Source organism: Hevea brasiliensis, chromosome 12, assembly GCF_030052815.1.
Source record: "Hevea brasiliensis isolate MT/VB/25A 57/8 chromosome 12, ASM3005281v1, whole genome shotgun sequence".
Lineage (NCBI taxonomy): Eukaryota > Viridiplantae > Streptophyta > Magnoliopsida > Malpighiales > Euphorbiaceae > Hevea > Hevea brasiliensis.
In genome coordinates this window covers 4,750,431-4,775,223 of record NC_079504.1, presented here as the reverse complement: position 1 = coordinate 4,775,223, position 24,793 = coordinate 4,750,431, and the positions used below count along the sequence as shown (strand labels likewise).

Genomic DNA, 24,793 nt, shown 5'->3' with positions numbered 1-24,793 from the left:
ATAGAATATAAAATATTTTTATATTTATTTTGGAAAGAAATATTTATAAATTTATAATTATTTAAATATTAAATATAAAATATAAAATTTAGATATAATGATTATTTTATTAAAAAATAAAATTTTAAAAATTTAAATAAAAAATAATTAATGATATGAATAAATTTATTAATAAAAAAATTAAATTGAAGGTTTAAATTGTTGTTAAAAATAAATTAAAGCATAAGACAAAAATTTTACTACACTACAAAAACTTAATTATAATTTATCCTAAAAAAAAATTAACACAGAGGCACTGATCTGAGAGTCATTTGTTAAACGGCCCATTTGGGGACACCTTTCTAGCTTGGTTTGTTGCCATGCATTTTAATGATGGATGCTGTTGTTGCTTCTCTTTGTCCTTTTTTTTTTCTTATTATTTTTTATAATTTTTTTGTTCTTTGTTTGGAAAGGAAACTGCTCTTTCTTTGTTTCTCTCTCTTTGGGTTATTTCGTAAATTAACGATTACTGTCTCTTTTAATCTCTTTTCTCTCTTGTACATTGTATCCCCCATCTCATATCCTTCTCCTTCAAACCCTCCTTCTCTCATTCTCTCTCTCCTTTTCATTGCATTCTTCTCCTTCTGGGGTTTTGCTTTGTTTTCCTGCTCTTCTTTTTCTATTTTTCTTTTTTTTCCTCTCTCTTTACTCGAGAAAGAGGTATAGAATAGCATCCTTGGGAAACTAGAGATTTTCTTCTTCTTTTTTTTTTTAGCCATTTTTTAAAATTTTTTTGCTAATTTTTTTCTTTCTTTTGGGTGCAGATTGTTAGATCGATCGGGCTTTTCTGTTCTTATTTCTTAGGTAAGCTATTTAGATTTGATTTTTGTTTCTTTGGCTCGATCGGCTGATGATAAGATGGGGTATGGATGGTGTTATATATTTTTTATTTATCCTTTATTTACTTCTCTTAATGTTTGTCTTAATTTATTTGGTTATTTGGTTTAATCTGTAAAGCAAATTTTCCATTTTTTAAAAGGAGGTTTTTGTTCTTGTTTCAATTTGTTAAAAGTTTTTTTTTTTAAAGAAAAAAAAAGACTTTTTTTTTTTGGTTTACCTGTGTTACTAGTTTTTCCGTTTCAGATGGTGTTTAATTTATGAGTGTCTTTTTTTTAAATGACACAACCCGATCTTGAGCTAGACATCGCTCATGGGTTTCCTAGTTTGACCGGATATGGCTTTAGGAAGCATGAAAATTTAGCCACTTTATCTGAATTTCATGTTTTGCCTTTGTGTTTTCAGCTCATTTTGCTTGTCCTTTTTGATAGTAAGAAATAAGATGGATTTGTAGCCAGCTGAACTTGGTCTCTCTCTCTCTCTCTCTCTCTCTCTCTCTCTCCCCGCATTTTTGGTGGTGTTTGGTGGAGGGGGGTGGTGAGGAGGAGTGCCGGTGCTATAATCCTATTGGGGATTTCAGTTTTTAATTGCTTTAATAAACTTGATTATGATTTAGAGTTGAATGCTCTCTTTTGTTGGGTGTTTTGTACGATTTAATTGTCTTCGGTTGTTCTTTTTAAATGTCTGGTACTGATGTTTGAGATTGTTTCTTTGAATTATTGTCAGTTTATATGTGTGTTCTTAATATAGCTTCTGGGGATTTGTTACTGAATGGTAGGGCAGCAGCAATAGGCTATTTCATATAGAGATCACAAAATGCCATTATTCAATAGCATAGGCTACCTCATGGCATTTGGAACCAAAGTCAAATGTTTTTTTTTTTTTTTTTTGAGATGAGACTGAGCTTTTCTATGTTAACTAAGCGAATAAATATTGATATATTTTGAACACCTGCATAACACACCCTTTTGCGCCCCTTTCTTCTTTCTTACAATACGAAACAAATAAAGGAGATGTGAACTGGTAGAAGTAACTGACAGAATTTATAACGTGGATGGTTTGGGATATATTCCTACGTTCCATTCCAGGGGCAAAGTAAATTATATTTTCTTCAGCTTCTTGTTCTTGCTAACAATCCTAGGAATACTTATATGTCTCTCATGACTTGAATTCTTATGCATATTATATCATGTGGAGCTCTTTGACAATAAATTTGTTTATTTATTTGTTTAATTTTGATTTGATGTGCCAGATTTAGCAGAAGTGTGTATTTGCTGTTTGCATTGGAATTTTCTACAGCTCCTGCCTGTAACTTATAAGGTATATTGTTAACAGCCCTAATGCAAGGGCAGAGGGGTATTATTGGCTCTTTGCCAGAAATACTGGACTTTGACCATGGATCTACGTCAGGTAATGCTATCATAGATCAGCAAATTTGCTGGAATAACATGCAAAACCCTGCAGAAAACCCACTAGCAGACTTTATGCTGTCACCTAATCACATGAACACTGCATATGTTAATTCTGTTGATCAAGAACGACAAAATTTGGGTGGATGGAGTTTGGGTGAACCCAGTTCTAGTGGTGCACAAAATGATGCAAGTCACGAAGAGCAGAAATCAGAACGGGTATGTTCATCTTCGGCAGGTAGTTGTGCTGCTGGAGCTGGTCGAAGGTTAGGAGAAAGGCAATATGAACCAGGCAATATTCTTCCACTGGACACTGTTAATGTGAACCCTCAATTTGTGCAGAGTTCCAATTCCAATACAATTCCACAGAATCTCAACCTGAATGCCGGTTTTGTGGGTCATGGTGGTGATAATGGTCAAATCATGGAAAGCTCTAATACGTACAAGTCTGGTGGGGCAGACAATGAGCGGGTTCTTCCATCTAGTGGTTCTCACACATTTCTGCATCCTTCTGGAAATAGTGAATACATGTTGGAAGAGGGTGATGGTAGACCCGTTTGTTCATTGGATGGTCACCGTCATTCATGCAAAAGAAAGGCAATCGAGGGACATATCGGACAGTCCTCTATGAGTGGAAGTTCTAGTTTCTTTCAGTGCTCAGAGAGTAGTGCATGGCCTGGTGTTCCTGCTCACTATGATTCAGGTCGCAGCTTAAGTATTTCTGCTCCATCTGAACAGGTGAACCCCAGGCTTGGTTTAGGTTTGAGAGGACTAGCTGCTGATGGTATTCCTGACACATCAGTAGCCGGACGACCTGAAACATCAGTAGCCGGACGTCCTGAAACATCCCAAAGAAATTTTCGATTGAGAATAAATCCTTCAACTCAAGAATCTGTTCCCTCTGCTTTATTTTCTACAGGGAGTGCTGTTAGGCGCCCAAGTGTGCCATCTGCCCATCGCTCATCTAGACTTCTTCCAATTGATCATTCATTGGACTTTAGGTCACTGCCAGCAGTCGAAGGTGCGATTCCTCAGAGTCAGCCTCCTGTTGCCCCTGTTCCACCTTTGCCACAAAATGTTCAGTCATTTAGGTGGAATGAAAGCTCTAGCTCTAGAACTGGTAGCTCATCAAGTTCTATCACTTTACATGATAGAGAGGAAGCCAGTCCAAGAAGCATATCAAGAAACATTTGGGATCCTATGTTTGTGCCTGCAACTGAGTTGAGAACCTCAGTTAGAAATCCAACAAACAGAAGTGTAACTGGTGGAAATGCTTGTGTTCCTGGAAATGTTGCTTCTACATCACGGTCTGGCTCAAGTTCAGTTGTCCATCCTTTATCAGCTCCAACTTGGGTTTCTCATCAAAATCCTACTTCAAGAAATTCACGGAGATTAGCTGAATATGTTCGTCGATCTCTATTTGCTTCTGCTGGTGCTGATTCTGGAGGCCAGAGCAGTACTCATTCTCCACTGCATTCAGGTCCTTCTGGAACCTCGGAAGAGGCAATGATTTCTTCTGGAGTTGGTAACCAAGTGCATCATCGATCATATCCAAGGTCATCAATGTGGATGGAGAGACAGGTGGATGGTGTACTTGGAATTCCTTATCCTTTGCGAACTCTGGCTGCTGCCAGTGAAGGAAGAAGCAGGCATCTTGTGTCTGAGGTCTGTTCTTGAACTCTAATGTTGAGCTTTGAATTTCCCTTTTTGAAATGTGGATTTTCCTTGGGGCAAATTACTAGAACAGTAATTTATTCCAATTATATAGTTATTGCTCAAACTACAAAAATAGCCAATTTTAGTGATATCTTTTAAGTCTCCACTATTATGCTGAGAGACTCATCAACTATGCTGGTTGGCACTATAATTGTGTGTTCATGTTAAAATATTCAATGTAATTGGCATACTGTTAGGTTTAGTATAACTATTTAGCACTCATATTTGTTAATATTCATCAAGCAGCATTGCGATATTAATAAGTCATATGGTCAAGAAAATGACTGATTTAATAGAAAGATGACCAATGAGATAAAGGAATAGAAACAAATGAGAATAGCAAGCATATTTGTGTGCAAAATCTCATTATAACTTTTGCATATTTTAATGCCTCTTCCCCCTTCCTCGTTTCTCTCTCCTGTCTCTGTTTGTGTGTATGTGTCTGTCTATTAATTAATAGTGTGCTTCTTACATTCGAAGTTTGTGATGTTGACAGACTTAGCAAACAAGCATTCTTCTGGAACTCACAATGGACTTTTTTATTTCTGTAGCAGATTCGCAATGTCTTGGATCTCATGCGAAGGGGTGAGAGCTTGCGTTTTGAGGTTAGTTTTTGACCCCCATATTTATGCTGTAATTATTTGCATGTCAAGTTGATAAATATTAAGTGGAGAGACGGCAGATAATCCATTTCTCAGTCCGTTATTGTCGGTGTTGGCTCCCTGCTTGGAGAACTTAATCAAGAGGCAATGAAACTGTTTTTATTTTATTTTATTTTTATTTAGCTTAAAAGGATGATTCAAGAGGTCATTAACCATTAGTTGCAATGTTATGACGGTAAATGATGACATTTTATTGGTTTAATCAGAGGAAGAATGGTGCAAAACATTATCAAATAGTTCCCCTCACTGCTATAGCAACATACATGTTTATGTGTAAATAACATGCTACTTGTTCATGGCTTGAACACTTTTGGTGATTCAATTAATAGATTCTAGTTGTCTATTATAATTACAGACTTTCTAAGTTCCTAATCTAACATAAGAAAAATTTTAAAGTGCTACACCATGTTTATATTAGTTGCCCGTGGTATGCAATGGGCAAATGCTTAATCCATGAACTATGCACTGTTATTATGTATAACAATTCTCCTTGCTCTGCTTTTCTTTTATTATTATTATTATTTTTTTTTTTTCATTTGACATGCCATGTATATCTAGTGCATGATGTTAAATAAAAAGAGCGTTCTTTTTAAGGCTTCCCACATTTGATGCATCACATATTATGTGAATATTGAATCTTAATATTGTGAGAGAGTGAATTTTTATGTATGACATTAAGTCAATACTTGATGTTTGACTTCTAATTGTGCGTCAGGATGTCATGATTCTTGACCAATCAGTATTTTTTGGAGTGGCTGATATTCATGATAGGCACAGGGACATGCGGCTTGATGTTGATAACATGTCATATGAGGTAAAACAGGAGTTTTTGGGCCAACTAATTTCCCGTTTGTTTTTGTACATTGATTTCACAATGCAACGGTGTTGTTGGAATTGTAGGAGTTGTTGGCCTTGGAAGAGCGTATTGGAAATGTTAGTACTGGATTGAGCGAAGAAACTATATTAAACCGGCTAAAGCAGCGGAAATATTCTATTGCAGTAAGGAGTGAGGTGGAGGCAGAACCTTGTTGCGTTTGTCAGGTAATGATTTTGTCTTGTGTGTTATTCCCTCAAGTACCTCTATCATTAGCTTATCTGATGGTTTACTTTTGTGCAGGAGGAATACAATGATGGAGAAGATGTTGGAACACTGGACTGTGGGCATGATTTTCACACTGACTGTATTAAACAATGGCTGATGCTCAAGAATTGGTGCCCCATTTGTAAAACAACAGGGCTTGGTACTTGATAAGTTATTTTGATGATTAGGCGATTAGATTATGCTCAGAATATGAAGAAAGAAAGTTGGTGATTGAACTCATTATCCTGGTGAGTATCATGTTTTGTCCATTTGGACTAAATCTATGGCATGACTCACCAGAGCAAGGCATTTGTTTTTCAAAAGAAACAAATTCCATGGTGATGATTCAACTGTCTGTCGTAAGGAAATATTGGAGTGCAAAACTGGTTTTGAATATTTTAATCTGTTGTCATTGAACAATTAGTTTCTGTGGGATATTCATTGTGCCACCCTCCCTCCTTTTTATTTTATTTATTTAGGTGCCAATATGTCTTTCTTTATATTGGGAGTTGCGACATTTTGGGCAGGTCGAGCTCATTTTATTTTATTTTTTATTCGCCTGATGTAACCAAACACATAATTGTTCAAAAAATTTAGCCATTCACATCGCAGGACCATTGCTTTTATTTCATTTTCTCAAGTTGCAGTTTATGTTTGAAATGATAGAAAGAAATGGCTTAGCCTTGGAGGATCAACTGTTGAATATGATAATTGGGTTTGATTTTGGAATGGTCATATATGTCTGGGCCACATGTCATTAGCCCTGGCCCATCTTATATTAAATATAATCTTAGAATAATATTAGGCAGCCCAAAGGCTCATTTTGGCCCCTGGATTCCTTTGCTCTGCGTGCCTGTAGGTGTAGGTTATGTTTTTCGGTGGAATTGAACTCTTCACTCTTTTTAACTCCTGCAATTGTCTTTCTTTTTCGAGAAAAATGAAAGAAAGTAGCAGTAGTAGTTGTTAACGTGGAGAATTGAAGAAAGAACCGTAGAAGACGGTCAAGTATATAGGATTGTAGATGTAGCGTGAAGGGGTAGGTGGCACTTGACACGTCATGGGGATTGGGTTAGGCCTAGATGGAGAAAAACCGTGCTGGTTAAGTGGTTCTTATTTTGCTAACACGCCACTAAAAGTGGCATCGGAAATTGCACCTTTTTTTTAAATTTATTCTGCTCTTTCTGGCTAAGGTGACGTTTACCTTGGATATGGAGATTGTCTCTTTGACTTTCACCGCCCTTTAATTATTTTTCTATTTTACACTCGCGTCCCCCATTTTTTTTTTACTGTAAACTCACGCCCCCCATTGTTGCCATACGTTAATTTAGTTTTAGAAAATGTACACAATAAAGTACTCCAGTACGTTTTAATTAGAATTAAATTAAACTACTAGCTTTCTAACTCTCCAAAACACTATTGATTTTGTACGCTAAGAGAGAGGAGAGATAAGTTGCCATGATCCCCTAAATTTGTGAAAAAAAAAAATGAGTCAAAATTAAAACTATTTGAATCAAATTATTAACTTTATTTTAATATACATATTAATGTGCTTAAACTTCATTTCTCATGGCTCATCGATTGTCAAATACTTTTATTCAATTACAATAGAATCTTATATATGATATTCTAAATTTAAAATATCAATTCATGTAGAATAACTAAGTAAGGAAATTACCGATAATAATAAGAAAAGAAAAAGGTCATCCCCAAGTCAAGGGTATCGTAGACCATAAAGGCGTGAACAAGTGTCACAAATTGAGAATAAGATAAATAGACGGGCGCATGAACACAATTATGGAAAACAATAGGGAGTTTAAAGTAAAAGAAAAATCTTTTAATTAAGGCGGGAGCTTAATCAAATTTGATTAAAAGCTTTCAGGCTCCGCATATCAAAAAAGCTTCATTAGCCATTAATCCATTTCCCCAAAGACAACAAAAGCAAACAAACACAGAAAAAGAGAACACAGTGGCGGTTTTGCACTGAAACCAGACTCAAGCAAGAATCTATCGTTGCTTTCGCTATATCTTCTTTTACTTGTTCAGATTTATTTATCCATGGCTGATCTATACGGAACTTCTCCTTCTCCCCCTCCCCCTCCGGAGCCTGAAGAAATCTCCTCCTTCCTTCACCAATTCCTTCACAATTCCTCATCCTCCTCAGCCACTTCTTCTAAATTCATGCACCATGCTCTCTCTTCTCTTCCTCCCCCGCCGCCGCCGCCGGGGGAGACTTCACCCCCAGATGAATTGTTGTTCGGCCGTTCCCAAGATTGCCGAGCCGACGGCGGCAGCTCCTGCATCAATTTCTCTGATCCCGGTGTTTATTTAGCCAAAGAGATTGCGGAAAATGCTGTCTCTTCGGTTATTTCAAGGAGGGGGTTCTCTGAGGAGAATGATCTAGGTGACCTAAGTTGCGATAGCGAGGTAATTGTTTGATTTAATTTGTTTAAGCATGTGTCTAGTTAATTGCAATTAAAAATGATATTTATAAATTATGGCGTACTAATTGTTCAAATTTCGGTTATTATGGTTTTTTCTTTTTATTCCTCTCCTTTTAGAAGGGTGCAGATGTATCAGAGGTGCCATTGGAGACAGTACGGCCTAGAAGCTCCTCGAAGAGGAGCAGAGCTGCAGAGGTTCATAATTTATCTGAAAAGGTTAGATTTTGAGGCCCCATTTCTATGTGTGCGTGTTTTAAATTGAAATTTGATTTGTGAATTTACTTGGAAATGGCTGAATTTGTTAATAGAGGAGAAGGAGCAGGATTAATGAGAAAATGAAGGCGTTACAGAATCTTATTCCAAATTCTAACAAGGTAATTCGCCAACATCTTTTCTAGCCTGTGAGATTTTAATTGTGAATTTCGAAGGAATGATTGATGTTATTTATCATTTTATGATAGACCGATAAGGCTTCAATGCTGGATGAGGCAATTGAATACCTGAAGCAACTTCAGCTTCAAGTACAGGTCAGTGCTCTCCTTCACTCGATCCTTGTTTGAAAATTGTAATTGAGACTGCAATTAAGAGCAATTGACTGTCAGTTATGATTCTCTTCTCACCATGTTTTATTTTATTTTATTATTATTATTTTTTTTATACTTTGTTCCTGTGGATGAGATCATCCAAAAGAATATAGAGCTTTTATCTTCTATTGCAATTTATATAATTCTAAGGATTGGAGATTATTTTTGGGCACCCAATGCTGAACGCAATCTTTATGGCGGTCACTTGATGCAAAATTTGTTTATCAGGGTTTCTAGATTAACCTTGCACATCCATACTTTGGCAGGACAACAATTTGTAATGGGCCTAGTGATTATATCTCGGGCATAATTTGAATATCTAGTTTTCTCATAAATTCTAGATTGACTGTGAAGAGTAAGAATGTGGAACTAATTACATTATTTGCAGTGCTACTAGTGATGCTGGGTCTCCTAAATATGATTTGAGAAAAAAGTGAGCATTTCTTTGTGAAGCATAATACCTAATATGTTGAGTTGGTTGACTCGATTTAATCTTTAAAATAGACGAAAAGTAACCCTGAGTGTAGCATATCTAAATCTATTTTTAGCTTGGCATCATGGTGGTAAGTAGTCAAATGGCATGGAAGCAAGCATCACCAGATTCACAACTGGATACTTGAACTTAGATTTCATGAAGTCAACATGGCACATTATGCTTATGCAACTATAACTAGAGCTAATCTGGTTGTGTTTGTTAAAGCTTTCATATAAAAAATATGACGAGGAACAAATAAAAATAGCATGAAAAAAGAAGACGGGAAATGAGATTATCAATACTCTAATATGTTTGACTATTTCTTGGGTGCATCATATAATTATTGCACTTGGTTTCAGGCTTTCAGCCTAATTGTATTCCGAGAATTGAAATGCATAAACATTTCCTTACAATGTGTGCACTCTAATCTGATTGCTCTTGCTTTTGTCAATTCTATACCATCAGCTAAACAGGTTCCAACCAATTACCCAACTTTGATTACCCTATGGCCTTTGAAGTCTCTAGGACAGAATGTGTTAATTGAATAGAGATAATAGGGATGTTCATGGAGTGGATTTGGTGGAAGCAGTTCGCTGTAGATGGCACGAAATCCTTGAATCCATCACCTTCGGAACCTGAATGCTTCCAAAATCTAGGTGGGCAGGGGATGGGATGAAGTCTTCATCTACATAGCTAATTGGGGACCCATTAGTTATATCAAACTATATCCTTTACTAATTTTCTTGTTAAACTGTTGTATTGTTAACTCTTGTATCAATTAGCAGTGTTTTAGTCAAAGCTACTTGACAAGCATGATAACTCAAAGATACCACAGCTATGTTGCTGCTTTTAGTCAAAGGTGTAGGGTCATGAATTACAATTCACGTAGGAAACTAGATCCCATTGCTGAGCCTTAACTTATGTGTTTCAACTCCATGTGGTTCTCAAGAAAAATTTAACACATTTTTATTTATTTAATTGAGGCTGGCGACAGAGTTACGAGTTAATTGGAGTTCTGCACACACACACCTGAGATGGGGGGAGGAATTATTCCCTGCCCCATCCCTAATATAAAAAAGTAAAGGAAAATGACCATCTGTGTTTGGTATGGCTTCTATGTAAATCGAAAAGCTGTTATAACTGCAGAATTGCATAGCCAAGAAGATGCTGGGAATTGAATAATATTTGAGCCTTTTGCCATTTTGACTGGCGTTGCAGATGTTAACAATGAGAAATGGATTAAGTTTGCATCCCATGTGCTTACCAGGAGTTCTACAGCCTATGCAACTGCCCATGACAGGATTGAACTTTGATGAAGGAAGTGGACTGTTAAATGCCAATGCAGCAGCAGGTACATTTTCCGAGAATGATGAAAACTTAGCGCGAACTGCTCTTAGTCTTCCCAACAGGCGCACTGCATCAAATCAGCCAATTGTTCTGCCTTCAGCAACAAACATCACCTCCTCAGAAACTTCCTATGGTTTTGAGCCGCTTGTTCAGGTTCATTACGAACCCTTCAATCTCTCCACATCTTCAAAGGTAAATTCTAGTATCAAGTTTTAATGAATCCACCTGACCTTGTTTGGATTAACACCTCAAATTTTCTTGCAAAATGAAGGAAATCTGCAGGGAAGGCACAGCACAAGCACCATTAGATGCAAATCAAACGGTGAAGACCACTTCATCCGGTGTGTCCTAATTGAGATCTTACCCGTAGATGCAGGATCAACAAAACTGCTACCAATCCCTTTTTCCCCCCACCCTCCCATTGCCATATAGGGTGCAAATGGTCCTTGAAACTGCTGACATATAACACTTCATCAGGTTATTTATGTTGTAACAGGTTCATACAACTGTCGGAACCAAACTGTTTGATATACCTTAACTTCAATAGAAATGTTTTGTCCAAAAATCTCTCAAGGTGAAAGCAAAGTGGGGACCCTTAAATGTTTGATATCCCTTAAATCTTTCAGAAAGCAAAGATGATCCTGTAGGGTTGATGGGTGTGGTTATTACTGCACTGTCCGAAGTCTGTATTCAGAAGGAGAAAATGAAGTGGAAGGATATTCTTGTTATTTTCATGGGCATATGACTACATATTTTGCCTTGTTATTAATCTTTGCTTGTGGATCACTGTGAATACCACAAGTATCCAATGAGTCATAATATGCAAGTTCATTTTTGTTCTCTGTTAAGCTTTTGTTAAATCCAGAATGATCTTTGGCTGGATTATTGCGCCTTAGTGGGGACCGTTATATCATTAATGTAATGATTTATCTTGAATTATAAAGAAAATCCTAACGCAAGCCTCAACATAGAACTAGGTTTGTCACTCGACATCAATAACGTGTATGTGCATTGGACAGAGCAACTGGTTCGATAGGATGATGGGCAATTTGGCATCAGCCATCAGACAGTGGCTTTGTTATATTCTATTTATTAGCAGTAGGTTACATAATGATTGTTGGCCTCAGATAAAAACAAACTCTCCTGCTTTACTAGTTATTTCAGCCATTCCTCGTCAAAATGGCAAGGGTGGTGCTGGGTGTGGAAATAAAACCCGAAAAGCCATTACAATTTGTAATGCATTTATGATTTATATTTATTAATATTTATAATTAGAATATTTGACCAGTTTAAAAAAATTTAATATTATTTTTTAAATTTAAATTTTTATTGTTTTAAAAAATACTCCATCTGTCCCATAAGTTTATTTCTATTGTTTCATAATTTAAAAAAAATATGTAATTAAAATAATAAATTTTATTTAATTTTTTTAAAAAATCTTTTACTGTATTATTAATTACTTTTAAAACTAATGAAAATTTTAATATATTATTTTTTAAAATATAAAATAAATTATAATTTAGGATAGATAAAAAGAAAAGTAAATTTATTTTTATAAAATAAAAAAATAAAAAATAAAAATAATTATATATATATATATAATTGTATTAAGCTTCAAGAAAGACTCAAGTGATTAAAATAAAAAAAATTCAAAGCAAGCATTTCCCATAAATAAATGAAAGATAATGTGAACCAAAATAGAAATTATAAAAATAATGAAAACGGGGGGTCGTTGAGCCGTAGTTTTGAAGCCACATATCTTTTTAGATGACACGTATAAAGCCACCACTTTGTCTTGGCTTTATGCCTCGAAGAAGCGTATGCGTATTCTTGGTTTGGTTGTGGAAGAGACTAGAGACTACAATATGAAAATAGCGCCACTCCCATTACGTGAGATTGCATTACATTATTTTATTTACATCCACTATTTAACCATATACAATTATTTTTTTACTAATAAATAAAATAGAATATATAATAATTACTAATTATATAAATTTTTTAATAAAATAAATAAAATTTATATATTTACATTTTACATTCATCATAAATTAACATAAATAAATGCATCCATATCATCTCAATAATTACTATTTTTTCTCCTTTGATAAATTATATTTTACTCCATTAATTATTAATGTTAGTTAAAAGCATTACATTTTGTTTATAATTAATAAAATCAATGAGAAAATTATTACCAAATTAAAAAAAATTATATATATATTTTTTTCCCTCTTAATTTTATAATTTTATAATTTTAGTTACTACAGTATTAAAAATTTCCATCCTCAATGCTCAAAAAATTAAGCATAAATTGCATTCATTTACCAATCTTCAATTTATTTTATGTTGGTGACTTATATTAGTAGAAGTGTGAAGATCGATGTCTAACATCATTTATTATAAATTAAACATTATTTATAATTTTTTCATTTATCTTAAATTTTAAGTTATTTTTTTAAAATAGTAATTTATTTATTAATTTACTAATATTCTCCTATTTAATATGCACTAAAAAACTAAAATTTATTAATTTAAAAAATAATTTAATAATATAAATAATTTATTTTTTAATGTGGTGTCCCAAAATATATCCAAGAGGGGGGTGAATTGGACTTTAAAATAATTTTTTGATTTTTACTCAAAACCTTTGAAAAATTACAGCTTGGTTCAACTTAATTTTCTACTGTGAAATATGTGCAATACTGCTCAATTGAAAAGTTGATACAAAGTTAGCTCATAAGCATTCAGTATACTGATATAACAGGATATATTGGCATTCAGTAAGAATTTCAGTAATCTGAATAAAATCACAATACAGCAAACAGAGCAGTAAACAGAATATATTAGTTGACAACAGTTATAATAGTAGTCAAATTATATCATATATCAGCAAACAGAATTTCTCAGTTTGTAGCAGTGTTGACAGAAAACAATATCAATTTTCAACTCAGCAAAAAATACTTCAATCCAGAAATAAAAATGCATAAATTTAAAGAGTAAGAATTGAGAGAATTAAACACTGAATTTTTATAGTGGTTCGGCTCAACTAGCCTACATCTACTCTCTCAAAGATCCCACTTTGAGTCGTTACTCCACTATTCTTCTCTTTTAAAGGCAAGAGACAAAAGCCCTTTACAAATCTTCTCACCAAAACTTTTACAAGTAGCTTTACACTTCTACCGAGTGTTATCCCAAACACTTTTCATAATCAAGCTTCAATAGGTGCTTGAATGACCTCTCATAAATGCTAAGAAAGTGTTTAAAACTCAATCTCACTCAATACAACAGGATTTATAAAGAAGAGATAAGCCAATGATGAGCAATAAAACCAATTTAGAGCACTTTGAATGAAAGCTTTAATGATCTTAAAAGGTTAAGAATAGTAGAGAGACTTTTATTCAGTGCAAAATAGCCAAGAGTAAGTGTATTTATAACTTTAGATCATTTCTGACCATTTGAAAACTCATTTGAACATTACAATTTCAGATTTCAAGAAAATAGCCTCTATTTTATCGTTTTCTGCGATGTTGTGCAGAGTTGAGTTAGTTAGCAATCAGTTAGCATACCAGACTAGGTAGCAAACTAGTTAGCATATCAGGAAAGCTTTTCTGCGTAACTTTGAAAACTTTAAGACTTTATACGGAATCATAATCAAATGCTTTTAGGCCATTGACGATATTTTGAAAACTTAAAAAAAAGAAAAAAAAAGTTGAGGGATTAAAAATAAGTATTGTTGGCTTCTACTTCTCAATTCTTTTCACAAGCAATCCTAAAAGTTAAAACTAACTTCTATACTACATGTACCTTTAAATTTGATCTTCAATGCAGCTTTGGAGGGTAACATTTTCTTCCTTTATCTCCTTTGATTCATCCTGTGTTATCTTAAAATGTCATCCTTTCTTTAAAAGCACAAATCCATCATGAATTCCTTGAGTCTTTTTCTTTGTTCTTTGAGAAGCACAACACTTAAAATAATGTTAGTTTGATTCTAGTTGAGTTTTGTTATCATCAAAATCTATGCTCCTTTGAGCTCATGGGGTCAACAATCTCCCCTTTTTGATGATGACAAAACTCAATTGAATCACCATGTAAGAATTGACAAGTGTGAGTATGTGTATGAATGTATATGTGGGAATAACTCCCCCTATGTATGTACCTATATCAACACATATTAACAAATAACTCCCCCTTAATAATTTCAATGAAATATTCATAAGCATTTTCTGTCACAAGGAGTTTTAGGCAAGTGTGACTAATACTAACTAAATATGCACAAGATATTTTCATAAGCTATATCAACAATATATTAATCACAAGCTATATCAACAAGATCACTCATTCATTTCTCCCCCTTTTTGTCAGCATTAAAAGAACATGGGAGAAAACATGCACATATGTATAAACCAAAATTCAGTTTAAGTGCAGCGAACAAAATAGTAGACAATGTAGCACATTAATTAATTTCTAGAAAACTAAAACTAAAAATAGCAAACCGAGTAGTAAACTAAGAAACAAACTGTCAGATAAAATAAAATCAGTAAGCATCCAGTAAGGTGATCTATTCCTTCAGCCTAGAGCTTCTTCTGATTTGTCTCGGAGTAGCCATCTTCACTCTTTTAGGCTTGACAAGTTTATCACTTAGGGTTTGTAGAACTTCAGCAGCCATTGCAGTTCCAGGTGTTAAAGGTACAATAGAGCCAGCAACTAACTCAGATGTAGCAACAATACTGGATTCTGCAGTAGGCTTTTTGCCAGTTTTAGCCTTTTTGCCAGATGGTTTATCAGTTTCTTCTTTCTGCTTACCTTTTTGTTCCTCTTTAGCTGTTTTTGCCTTTCTTTTAGCAGGTGCAGCAGGAGCAGGAGTCTGTGGTTCCGGCTCAGAAGCAGAGTCACTCATGTCATCTCCATTTCCTTCTTTGCTGTGTCCTCTTCCATTACCATCATCGGATTCTTCTTCTTCTTCTTCTTCTTCTTCTTCTTCTTCTTCTTCTTCTTACTAACTTCTTCTTCTTCTTCTTCTTCTTCTTCTTCTTCTTCTTCTTCTTCTTCTTCTTCTTCTTCTTCTTCTTCTTCTTCTTCTTCTTCTTCTTCTTCTTCTTCTTCTTCTTCTTCTTCTTCTTCTTCTTCTTCTTCTTCTTCTTCTTCTTCTTCTTCTTCTTCTTCTTCTTCTTCTGTTTGAGGAACAGTGTAATACCCCTCACCCAACTATAGTATAGCCGAGCAAGGCGTGCTACATTCGGTGCCGGAGCACCCTATCTTATCTTACTTTATTCCTTTAATCATTTTCAAGTGATTATCTTTTAATATCAATTATTTTTCAACAGAGAAAGTAACGGAGTTTTCCCTATTTTATTAACGTTTGACGTGTTTTACTATTCGCCTGTTTAAAAATTTCAATAATAAAAATCCCATCATTTCATGCATTATCTATATATTTCAATTTCGTATTCAAATCTATACAATTTCATTCATATGATTTCCATTTCCATAGATTCCCATTCATGCTCAACTCATATATGAAAATTTTTAATCTTTATTAATTTACATGATATACAATTTAATCACATATGAACTGACCGATTTATTAATTTACATCACATACCTATTAATTACATTTTCATAATCTACATTACAATACTATATTAAGCATTTTATACAATATACAAATTATGACCTATATGGGCCCTATCTACATGCATTGCTGAGGAGGTGACAACCTTAAATACTTCAGACATTTCTACAGATCACAACTCCAAAATATCTATTTAATATTCGCTGGGTTTTACCTTTAGTACCTGCGCGAGGAAACAAATCCATCACGCTAAGTATTGCTGCTTAGTGTTGCAATAATATAACAAGAAAATAATACATACAAAATACAGATGGAAATAAAACCTAATTTGCGTAATCAAGAATTATTTTCATTTCATATGGAATTCTTAATATTAATTATCTTTTATCATATTATATTGTTCTTTGGAATCGCTTATTTCCTAAATTTACTGTAGTCATATACAAAATACGAAATATATTAGTATATTACATTTCTATTCATGTTATTTCAAAAGATGCAGTTGTAATTATTTATTTAAATGATATCTATTTTGCTAATCTTTTTGTCCTTTCACTCAATATTTCCTAGGTATTTGGATCATTTCATAGTAAATAAAATTTTAAAACTAATTCTAGTTTCTTTCTTATTCATTCATTTAATTCACATTATTCTTAATAAATTTCACTGCCCAAGTAACCTATGATAGGCTGACTAAACTGGATAACGGGTCGTTAGCACTGGACATCGCGGTGCCTCGGGCAATCATACCATGGGATGTGGAATGTCAACCACGTATGCAATCAAAATGGCTAAAAAGCCATGATAACACATAATCGGGCATAAAAGCCATGAGTGCGGGCATAAAGCCATGAATACGGGCATAAAGCCATGAACATAGGCATAAAGCCTTACGCAGTACTGCTAAAATAATACCCTATTGGCATGCTAATCTATCCAATCTGACACACGTGTCTAGGCAATACATGGGCACATAAGTACCATTAAATATTAATATGTCTTCTTATTTCATTATTTCATTATAAGTTCCAATTATAATTCATAACGTTTTAATTTTGTTCTTAGCAAAAGTATAAATTTCTAAATCACAATTTTGTATAGTTTATACATTCATCACAATTCATACATTCCTTACATCATTCATTTTGGATCTCAATTCACAACAATGGAGTTCATGTACCATTTTACCTTCATCATAATTCATATATTTATTCATTATATCCTTATATTATTCATTTTGGATCTCAATTCACAACAATGGTGTTCATGTACCATTGTACTCAAAATACTTTTTCTTGTCCTTTCTCATTTATACATTTAAAAATCTACTTATGTAATTATAAATTTTATATTTTAAGTTGAATTACTAATATTTACGAATTCTATTTGTGATAAGCATATAAGCCCTAACTACTTATTCACATCAATTAGGTGACTTACTTTTAATGTTTCAAGTAATCCATAAACATTTCATGGACTAAGATGCATAGTCCCCATTTGTCATATAATTCTAAGCATTTAAGTTTAGAATTGGTTCTAGGTCTTCATCTTAATTTGCTAACCATTTTGATATCTATTCACCTTACTAGTCAATCAAAATGTTGACTTTTTCATACTTAATGGATATGTTAATTCTAATTACACCAAGATCCCACATTTTGAGTTTTACATTTGTTAGTATTAATTGTCAATTGCAATTTAAAGTCTCCTAGATACATTTCTAAATTTTCAGTTTTGATTACCTAAGTTTACTGTTCCATTGGATAATTCTATAGTGAAAACTGAGCTAACTTTTCTTCATCAAAGTTGTTCCTTATTGTGTCTTATTTAATTCTCTTTTTGAATCACTCCAATTGAAGTTTTGTAGCTTAAGGTATAGCCGAAATACCATAACTAGCCGGATAGGGCAGTACCAAGAATTTCTGGGTAGAATCCATTCTGGCAGTTTTGGTGTCCTGAGTTTGGTGGGCAATTTCATTAAGTTCTAATCAAAATTTGGAGTTGTGTCCTTCATGAAAGTTGTCCTAAATTGTCTAATATTTCTATTGATATAAATTTCAGGTTAATTGGACATTTCTACAGTGAGTTATGACCAAATGAATAAACACTATTTATTTGGTCATTTTGCATGGGCAGAATTGGTGCTACCCGGATTTGGTCAATTTTTAGGGCTTCCTAAGTTTATTTTCTGGACAGGTTTCCTTCATTAAAGTTGTGCCATTATGTGTCTAATTTCATGTCCAATTAGCCTTGCACCAATTGAACCTACACAACTCAAGTTATAGCTGCCCAAACATGCTGGACTCACATCCAGACCTGTAAGGCACTCAAGGCAGCACACCCAACCTCAAATCCAAAGCTACAATTCACTTCAATTCCTCATTATACTCAGCCAAATGGTTACTAATTGACTATTAGAACTTTCATTTACCATCAATATGGCCAAACCCTAATATAGCTCAAAACCCTAATTTTTAATACCTCAATTCATGCATAAGACCTTATAATTCAACTTCTACTATACACAACTCATCAAGAACAATAGTAATCAAATTTAATTCCATCAAAATCATAATTTCCTCAAGGTTCCTCATGGCTGCCAAAATTTATGGCTTTCAATTCCTCAACATCTTGTTTCATTTTTTTTAAATTTCTAACTCATTTCATACTCCTAACATCAATTTCAAAGAGAAAAGAAATTCAAGTCTCCTCTTCTTTTTGCTGCCTAGGGGTTAATCAAAGTTCAAGGATCAAATTTAATGAAGGAATCAAGTGGTTTCATGGTGATTTTAAGTGAAAAATGGAGCTTGGAGGATGAAGATCAATAAAGGAAGAGAGAGAGAGATATGGGTAGCCAAAGAAGAAAGTGTGAAGTGCAGAATTCATTTTCCATTTTCCTTATTTTATCTCTTTTTAATTTATTTTTTAGTGGCTTGTTGCAAGGTGATTGGGTGGAAGTGGTTTGATGATGTAACACCCCTGATTTTTTTTTTATATATTATTATTGGGCTTCGTGTAGGTATCTCAATTCGAGGAAATTCGACAGTTGTCCGGATCTGTGAATTTCCGGCCAGACAGACCAGCTACCGGAAAAGTCTCCGAATTGGATCGAGATTTTAGCTACCCCACCATTGTTAGGCATCCCGAGCACGTTCCCGAAGTCGGAATCGGCAAAGGTAAACCCGAACCTTGCTTTTTCGTAATTTTCTAGTGCTTAAATAGGATTAAAAATCCATAAAATATTCGTGGTAGCTTAGAAAATTACGATTTTTTTTGCAATAGTTTAGTAATATTTCTAAGGACCGCGGGGCAGAGTTTTATAATTTTTAGAGCTTATTTGAGTAGTTTTTGCAAAAATGATCAATTATAAGGACTAAATTGAAATTTTACATATTGTGATGGATGATTGATTTGATGGGCCCAGGAGGGGCTGTGTGATGTGATTGTGGATATAGAAGTGTGTTTTGGGCCCTTTTACAGGTTGGGTAGGTCCTAGGTATAGGGGAGACTCTGCCAGATTTTCGGCATGACTTAGGACGTATTGGGTCTTTTGTTGATTTGTATTGAGTCATTTGTATTAAATGATTGTAATAAAATTGTCGTGAGCCGACCTTTCTTCCTCCGCTGACCACAAGTCCGTGAGTAAAATATTAATTTTAATTGTAATTTCGATATTATTATATGTTCAAAGATGCCCATGCATCACTTATATGCATATATTTATGTAGTTAAACTCTAGGCACGATTTATGATGCATTGATAACTATTAAAGTGCCATGATGTTGTTGTGGTAATTTGGAGCAGCGTTGGCGTGCGTGTGATGTGGTGTGGACTATGGATAGGACGGTAGTCACGGCTTGAGTTCTTGGGACCCGATCCTTCGAGGGGTAGTCACGGCTTGAGTTCTTCTGGGACCCTCGATTTGGTTTATTAAGCGAAAGTCCGCTTGAGTTCTTCTGGCACAAAGTTGGATTTAAGAGAGTCAGATAGGATCGGCTCCCATATGTTATGATTGATGCTACAGGTGCGTGAGTGCTCCAAATTACCTTTTGATGTTATGATGTGAAAATGATGTTGATGTTGCATTTCACTCTACAGGTGCATTAGTTTTAGATAGTTATAGAGATTATGGTTAAAATTGATATTTTACTCTAACGCTCACTCTGCTCAATATTTTTGAGGATTTTATTTTTGGTTAACTCGCTTTTCTCCTTCGCAGGTTGTTTATCAATATTTGTGTAATTTTATTTACTACTAGAATTTCCGCATGTGTTATAAGTATTTATTTTATTATGGTCTGTAATATTATTATCAAGTTGGACCTTAAAACATATAATGATATGTATGTTTGATGGATTGGATGAGGAGCCGAGCTCCCATTTATTTTTATGAGGATATGAGTATGTGGAGGGTGAGCCGAGCTCCCAATTGAGTATTTATTATGTTTAAGTCGGGTGAGTCGAAAACTCCCGTTGGAAAGTCCATTTTATGGGACTCTGTCCGCTTGGTTTCTTGAAATTGGGCCCAAATGGGCCTTAGAGTTGGGTTAATGAACAGTTAGGCTTACTACGGGCCTCGGGGGCTTTAGGTGGCCTGTGTCCTAGTCTGGTCCGGCCCATAAGTTGGGTCGTGACAAATGTGGTATCGAGCTTAGGCTCCATTCATAGGGAAAAATCATCTAAGTGTTGGGAAGAGTCTACTAGAGTCACATGCGAGTATAGGATTTTGTTTCGTCTTTTCCTGTAATTCTTTGTTTCTAGATTCTACGTTATACCTCGGAAATATAAGATTACCTCGCTTAGTGTCTTGATTTTCGTGGAGTACATAGAAATGTGAAATAGAGTTAGTAGACGTGTGAGGTCTATCATGAGGATACGTACTCCAAGAAATGTTATATTTTTGTCGATGGGTTTAAATGGTGTGCCCATTTCGTAAGGCACGAGTACATAAAAGTGAGTCTTAAAATTGCCTAGATAAGGATGAGGATACCATCATCAGATGACCCAATAAGTTTGTGATAATAGAAGATTCGTGAGAGATAAGAAATTAGGAGACCTAGTCATCGTAGTAACTATACAATGTTCTCGATGTCCGCATGAGATTATTGTGTAGAGCATCCCCATGGTGCTCCATAATGAGGGTGTTTGAGATGGCTTCGCTTTGGTACGCTTATGCTAGAACAGAGTTCAGATTTGCAGAGGAGTTGGGAACTCTTGGTTAAGAGTCTAGAGTTAGAATATTGAAAGGTCACGGTTGGGTGATAACTAGAGTCGTTGACTCCCAAAGATGAGCTAGAGTTACATCAAGAGTTGCCATCGCACTGCAGGTTTGGACTAGTTGCAAAGTAAATGTGACACTTATAGAGTGAGAATAGTATACCTTGTGTGTATCAAGATGGAATAAAGTACAACTCTACTACCTAGAGAAGGTCGAAACTATGAATTGATGATTTATAGAGCTATGATATGATAAAAGAGTCATTAACTTGACATGGTTCGGCAAGGTGGTAGATGTAGTACCTTTGTTGAAGTTAGGATATAGTCCTATCTTTCGTAATGGATCAAGGTTATTAATGATAATGATGACTTATGGAATAGTGTCCCGGATGGGGTAGAGTGTGGTAGAGAGTAGTTGGCTGGGTATCCCGGAGAGAATACAAGTTCCATTATAGGAATCATATATAATCGATCATGATGGATGTAAGTCCTTTGAATTGGATGACAGTTTGGGTGCCGGAATCTTAAGTTTTGGCTAGTTGAGTAAACATGGAAAATAATAATTATAATAGTGTTAAGAGTAATAAATTAGCGAAGATAAATCACGTAAGGCCAATGGATAAAGAAAGTGCAGAATGAAAGTTTGGACAATTGATTGCAGATGCAATATAATCTAAATGCTAGTGGAAGTACTAGCTAGAGTGGTCAAAGGACCAAACTGAGTAGCACGGACATATGATAACGCGATAGAGACTCGAAAGATATAGTTAGCAAATCGCTATTATGTTAGGAAAAGAATGGAACCAGGATAGAATAGTCAAGTTCTATTTTGGGTAAGACAAAGGAAATAAATGAAAGGACAACCGAAAGAGCGCATAATAAAAGGAACAAAGTTAAGATATAGGATAGGCTAAGCGTTATTCTTGGCAAGGAGAATGACAAGGATGGAAAACCCAAAATGGGACCACATTAGTGAGAAAAGTGATGGAGGTATGGAATACAATAATAATGAGTAAATGTTAGAAGGTGTGCGATGGTATGGACTACCTAAATAGGTAGAGAAAGAGAAGTTAGTAAGTTGAATAAAAGTCACTAAGGGATCAAATAGGTATGATGAGAGGAAAAGAATGATAGATAATGACACATAGGTTTTAGGTTAGACTTTTGAGATAGTGAGAAGGTAGTTAGAGGTTTGTTATGAATGTCAGCAAACATTTTTAGTGTGATCAACGAATCACTTTGTAGTGAAGCAATAACGGACAATAGTAGGGTAGAACGAAAAGTGACAAGTCTGGATGGTTATAAATCACTAGAAAGTTCAAGGATCAAATTAATGACCCTAGATAAGGGTGGAATTAGTGTTGGAAGAATTTATTAGTGAGAGAAATCTTTCAGGAATCAACAAAAGTTAAGGGCACAATAAAAACGATGATAGATATGAATCATAGGTCGAGTATAAGTAAAGTTAATAAATTATAAAATATTATGTCAAGAAGGAAAATGGTACGGTAAAGGGTTCATGCAGATGATACCTTATAGGTAGAGCATAATTGTGCTAGGAGATGATGAAATTTGGAGAGAAAGACCAAGAAACTTAGGTGAAACGTTATAATATGACAATCGGGTGTAGTTGAATATAAGAGGATATTTTCTTTCTTTTCAAGTTTAGCTTGTGCTTTTGGTTCTAGAAGGTTATATAAGGAACAGAACCGAGTCAAGGAGACCTAGTTATTGAGAGTTTGGTAGGCACAAATTCATACATAATTTCGATATGAGAATGACAAGTGCATACCTAGTATTAAGTATGAAAGGACAAACAGAGTAATGACAGGAGTTAAATTGAGTTAGCTACTAAGGCTTGTAACTGTTTTAAACTATGAGCTAGAGGAAATACTAATTGTGGATGAGTTTCAATAGATGAAATTATTGCTAATGGGTAATTTGAGGTTGAAGTTTGGAAAGTTGTGGGCAGTATATGTGATTATATTAAAGAGAATAAACACGTGAAGTATCTTATTTAGAATTAAGGCATGACATACATTTCCCACTGTTAGTTCAGATGGAACTTATAGTTTCGGAGCTCCTATCCATCCAGATGAGCAATTTCCTACTAAGGCTGGTAGGGAATGATAATGTTCTGATAGTTAAGTTGGGAAAGGGGTTACAAAAACGAATTTTCTATGGTTAATTATAAGTGTTACAAAAGGTGAAGAATGCTGGCAGGAGTAAGCCGTAAGGTTAGAATTTTCGAAGTAATGGAACTAGTAATCAAGATAAGACTAAGAAATAAAAAGAAAGTTAAAGTTGATGATGTGATAGACGTCTTTGAAGGAAAAGGTGTAAGGATGAGATATGACTAAAATTAAGGAATAAGTACAGCAGGTTGAAAAGATACCAACAATACCAAAAATAGGAAAAGGGAAGTGGATAAGATGCAAAGGACAAGAGAGCTCGAAAGAGTCAGTTATAATGACGAGGATAAGGAGTGTCTAACCACCGCCTGTGTTAACACTACCTATGAGCGGTGAAGGATACATCGTGACGCCTCGAGTTGGCCTAGGTGTGTTTTGATGCGGAATGGAAAAGTAGTGGCTTATGCTTCAAGGCACAAGAGGCATGAGCAACTATCCCACCCATGATTTTGAAATGGCGGTTGTAGTCTTTGCACTAAAAATCTGGAGACACTACCTGTATGGTGGAGTGTGCGAGATATACACCGACCATAAGAGTTTGAAGTACATCTTCCAACAGAGGGATTTAAACTTGAGACAGAGGAGATGGATGGAGCTTCTGGAAGACTATGATTGCACCATCCAGTACCACCCTGGGAAGGCTAATGTAGTAGCAGATGCTTTAAGCAGAAAATCTTCACATTTAGAGAAGAGACCGTTGATTCAGGAAGTACATGAGTTGATGGATCAAGATTTAATCCTAGATCTTTCAGATGAGGGGGTATTGTTGGCTCATTCTTGGTGAGGCGGACTTGCAGGATGAGTTAGAGTTTCGAGACCAACAATTAATGAAGATCATAGAAAGAGTACAAAGAAGGTAAAGGTGGTGAGTTTGGATTTGCCAATGATGGTGCCCTAGTGCAAGGTTCTAGGATATGTGTGCCCGATGTGGACAATCTCAGAGATGAAATCATGCGAGAGGCACACTATACACTGTACAATGTCCACCCAGGTTCCACCAAGATGTACCATGATGTGAAAGATAGCTATTGGTGGAATGGCATGAAGAGAGACATAGCAGACTTTGTGTCCAAGTGCTTGACTTGTCAGAAGGTGAAGTTTGAACACCGAGACCGGAAGTTGCAAGAGCTCCCTATCCCAGAATGGAAGTGGGAAATGATTTCTATGGATTTTGTGGTTGCCTCGTACCACGCGAGGATATGACTCGATATGGGTAATT

General features: G+C 35.0%; 2 protein-coding genes across 5 annotated transcripts; both read left to right on the top strand.

The window, feature by feature from the left end:
- The first annotated feature begins 495 nt into the window (after positions 1-495).
- Positions 496-6,355, top strand: LOC110672607 (probable E3 ubiquitin-protein ligase RHG1A). 2 transcript variants are annotated; one of them, XM_021835422.2, is made up of 7 exons: positions 496-699; positions 804-843; positions 2,129-3,950; positions 4,553-4,606; positions 5,379-5,477; positions 5,564-5,704; positions 5,781-6,355. In XM_021835422.2, exons 3-7 carry the CDS (start codon positions 2,217-2,219, stop codon positions 5,910-5,912), a joined length of 2,160 nt encoding a protein of 719 aa, XP_021691114.2. In that variant the 5' UTR covers positions 496-699; positions 804-843; positions 2,129-2,216; the 3' UTR covers positions 5,913-6,355. The 2 variants fall into 2 exon arrangements, with proteins under 2 accessions (XP_021691114.2, XP_057986866.1); XM_058130883.1 differs by having other exon boundaries at positions 511-699; positions 4,556-4,606.
- A 1,252-nt stretch (positions 6,356-7,607) lies between these two features.
- On the top strand, positions 7,608-11,473 carry LOC110672597 (transcription factor SPATULA). 3 transcript variants are annotated; one of them, XM_021835411.2, is made up of 6 exons: positions 7,608-8,168; positions 8,303-8,401; positions 8,494-8,559; positions 8,647-8,712; positions 10,463-10,744; positions 10,863-11,473. In XM_021835411.2, the coding sequence occupies exons 1-6, from the start codon at positions 7,800-7,802 to the stop codon at positions 10,941-10,943; spliced, it is 963 nt and encodes a 320-aa protein (XP_021691103.2). In that variant the 5' UTR covers positions 7,608-7,799; the 3' UTR covers positions 10,944-11,473. The 3 variants fall into 3 exon arrangements, with proteins under 3 accessions (XP_021691103.2, XP_021691101.2, XP_021691100.2); XM_021835409.2 differs by having other exon boundaries at positions 7,610-8,168; positions 8,306-8,401; positions 10,463-10,783; XM_021835408.2 differs by having other exon boundaries at positions 7,613-8,168; positions 10,463-10,783.
- Positions 11,474-24,793: the final 13,320 nt, after the last annotated feature.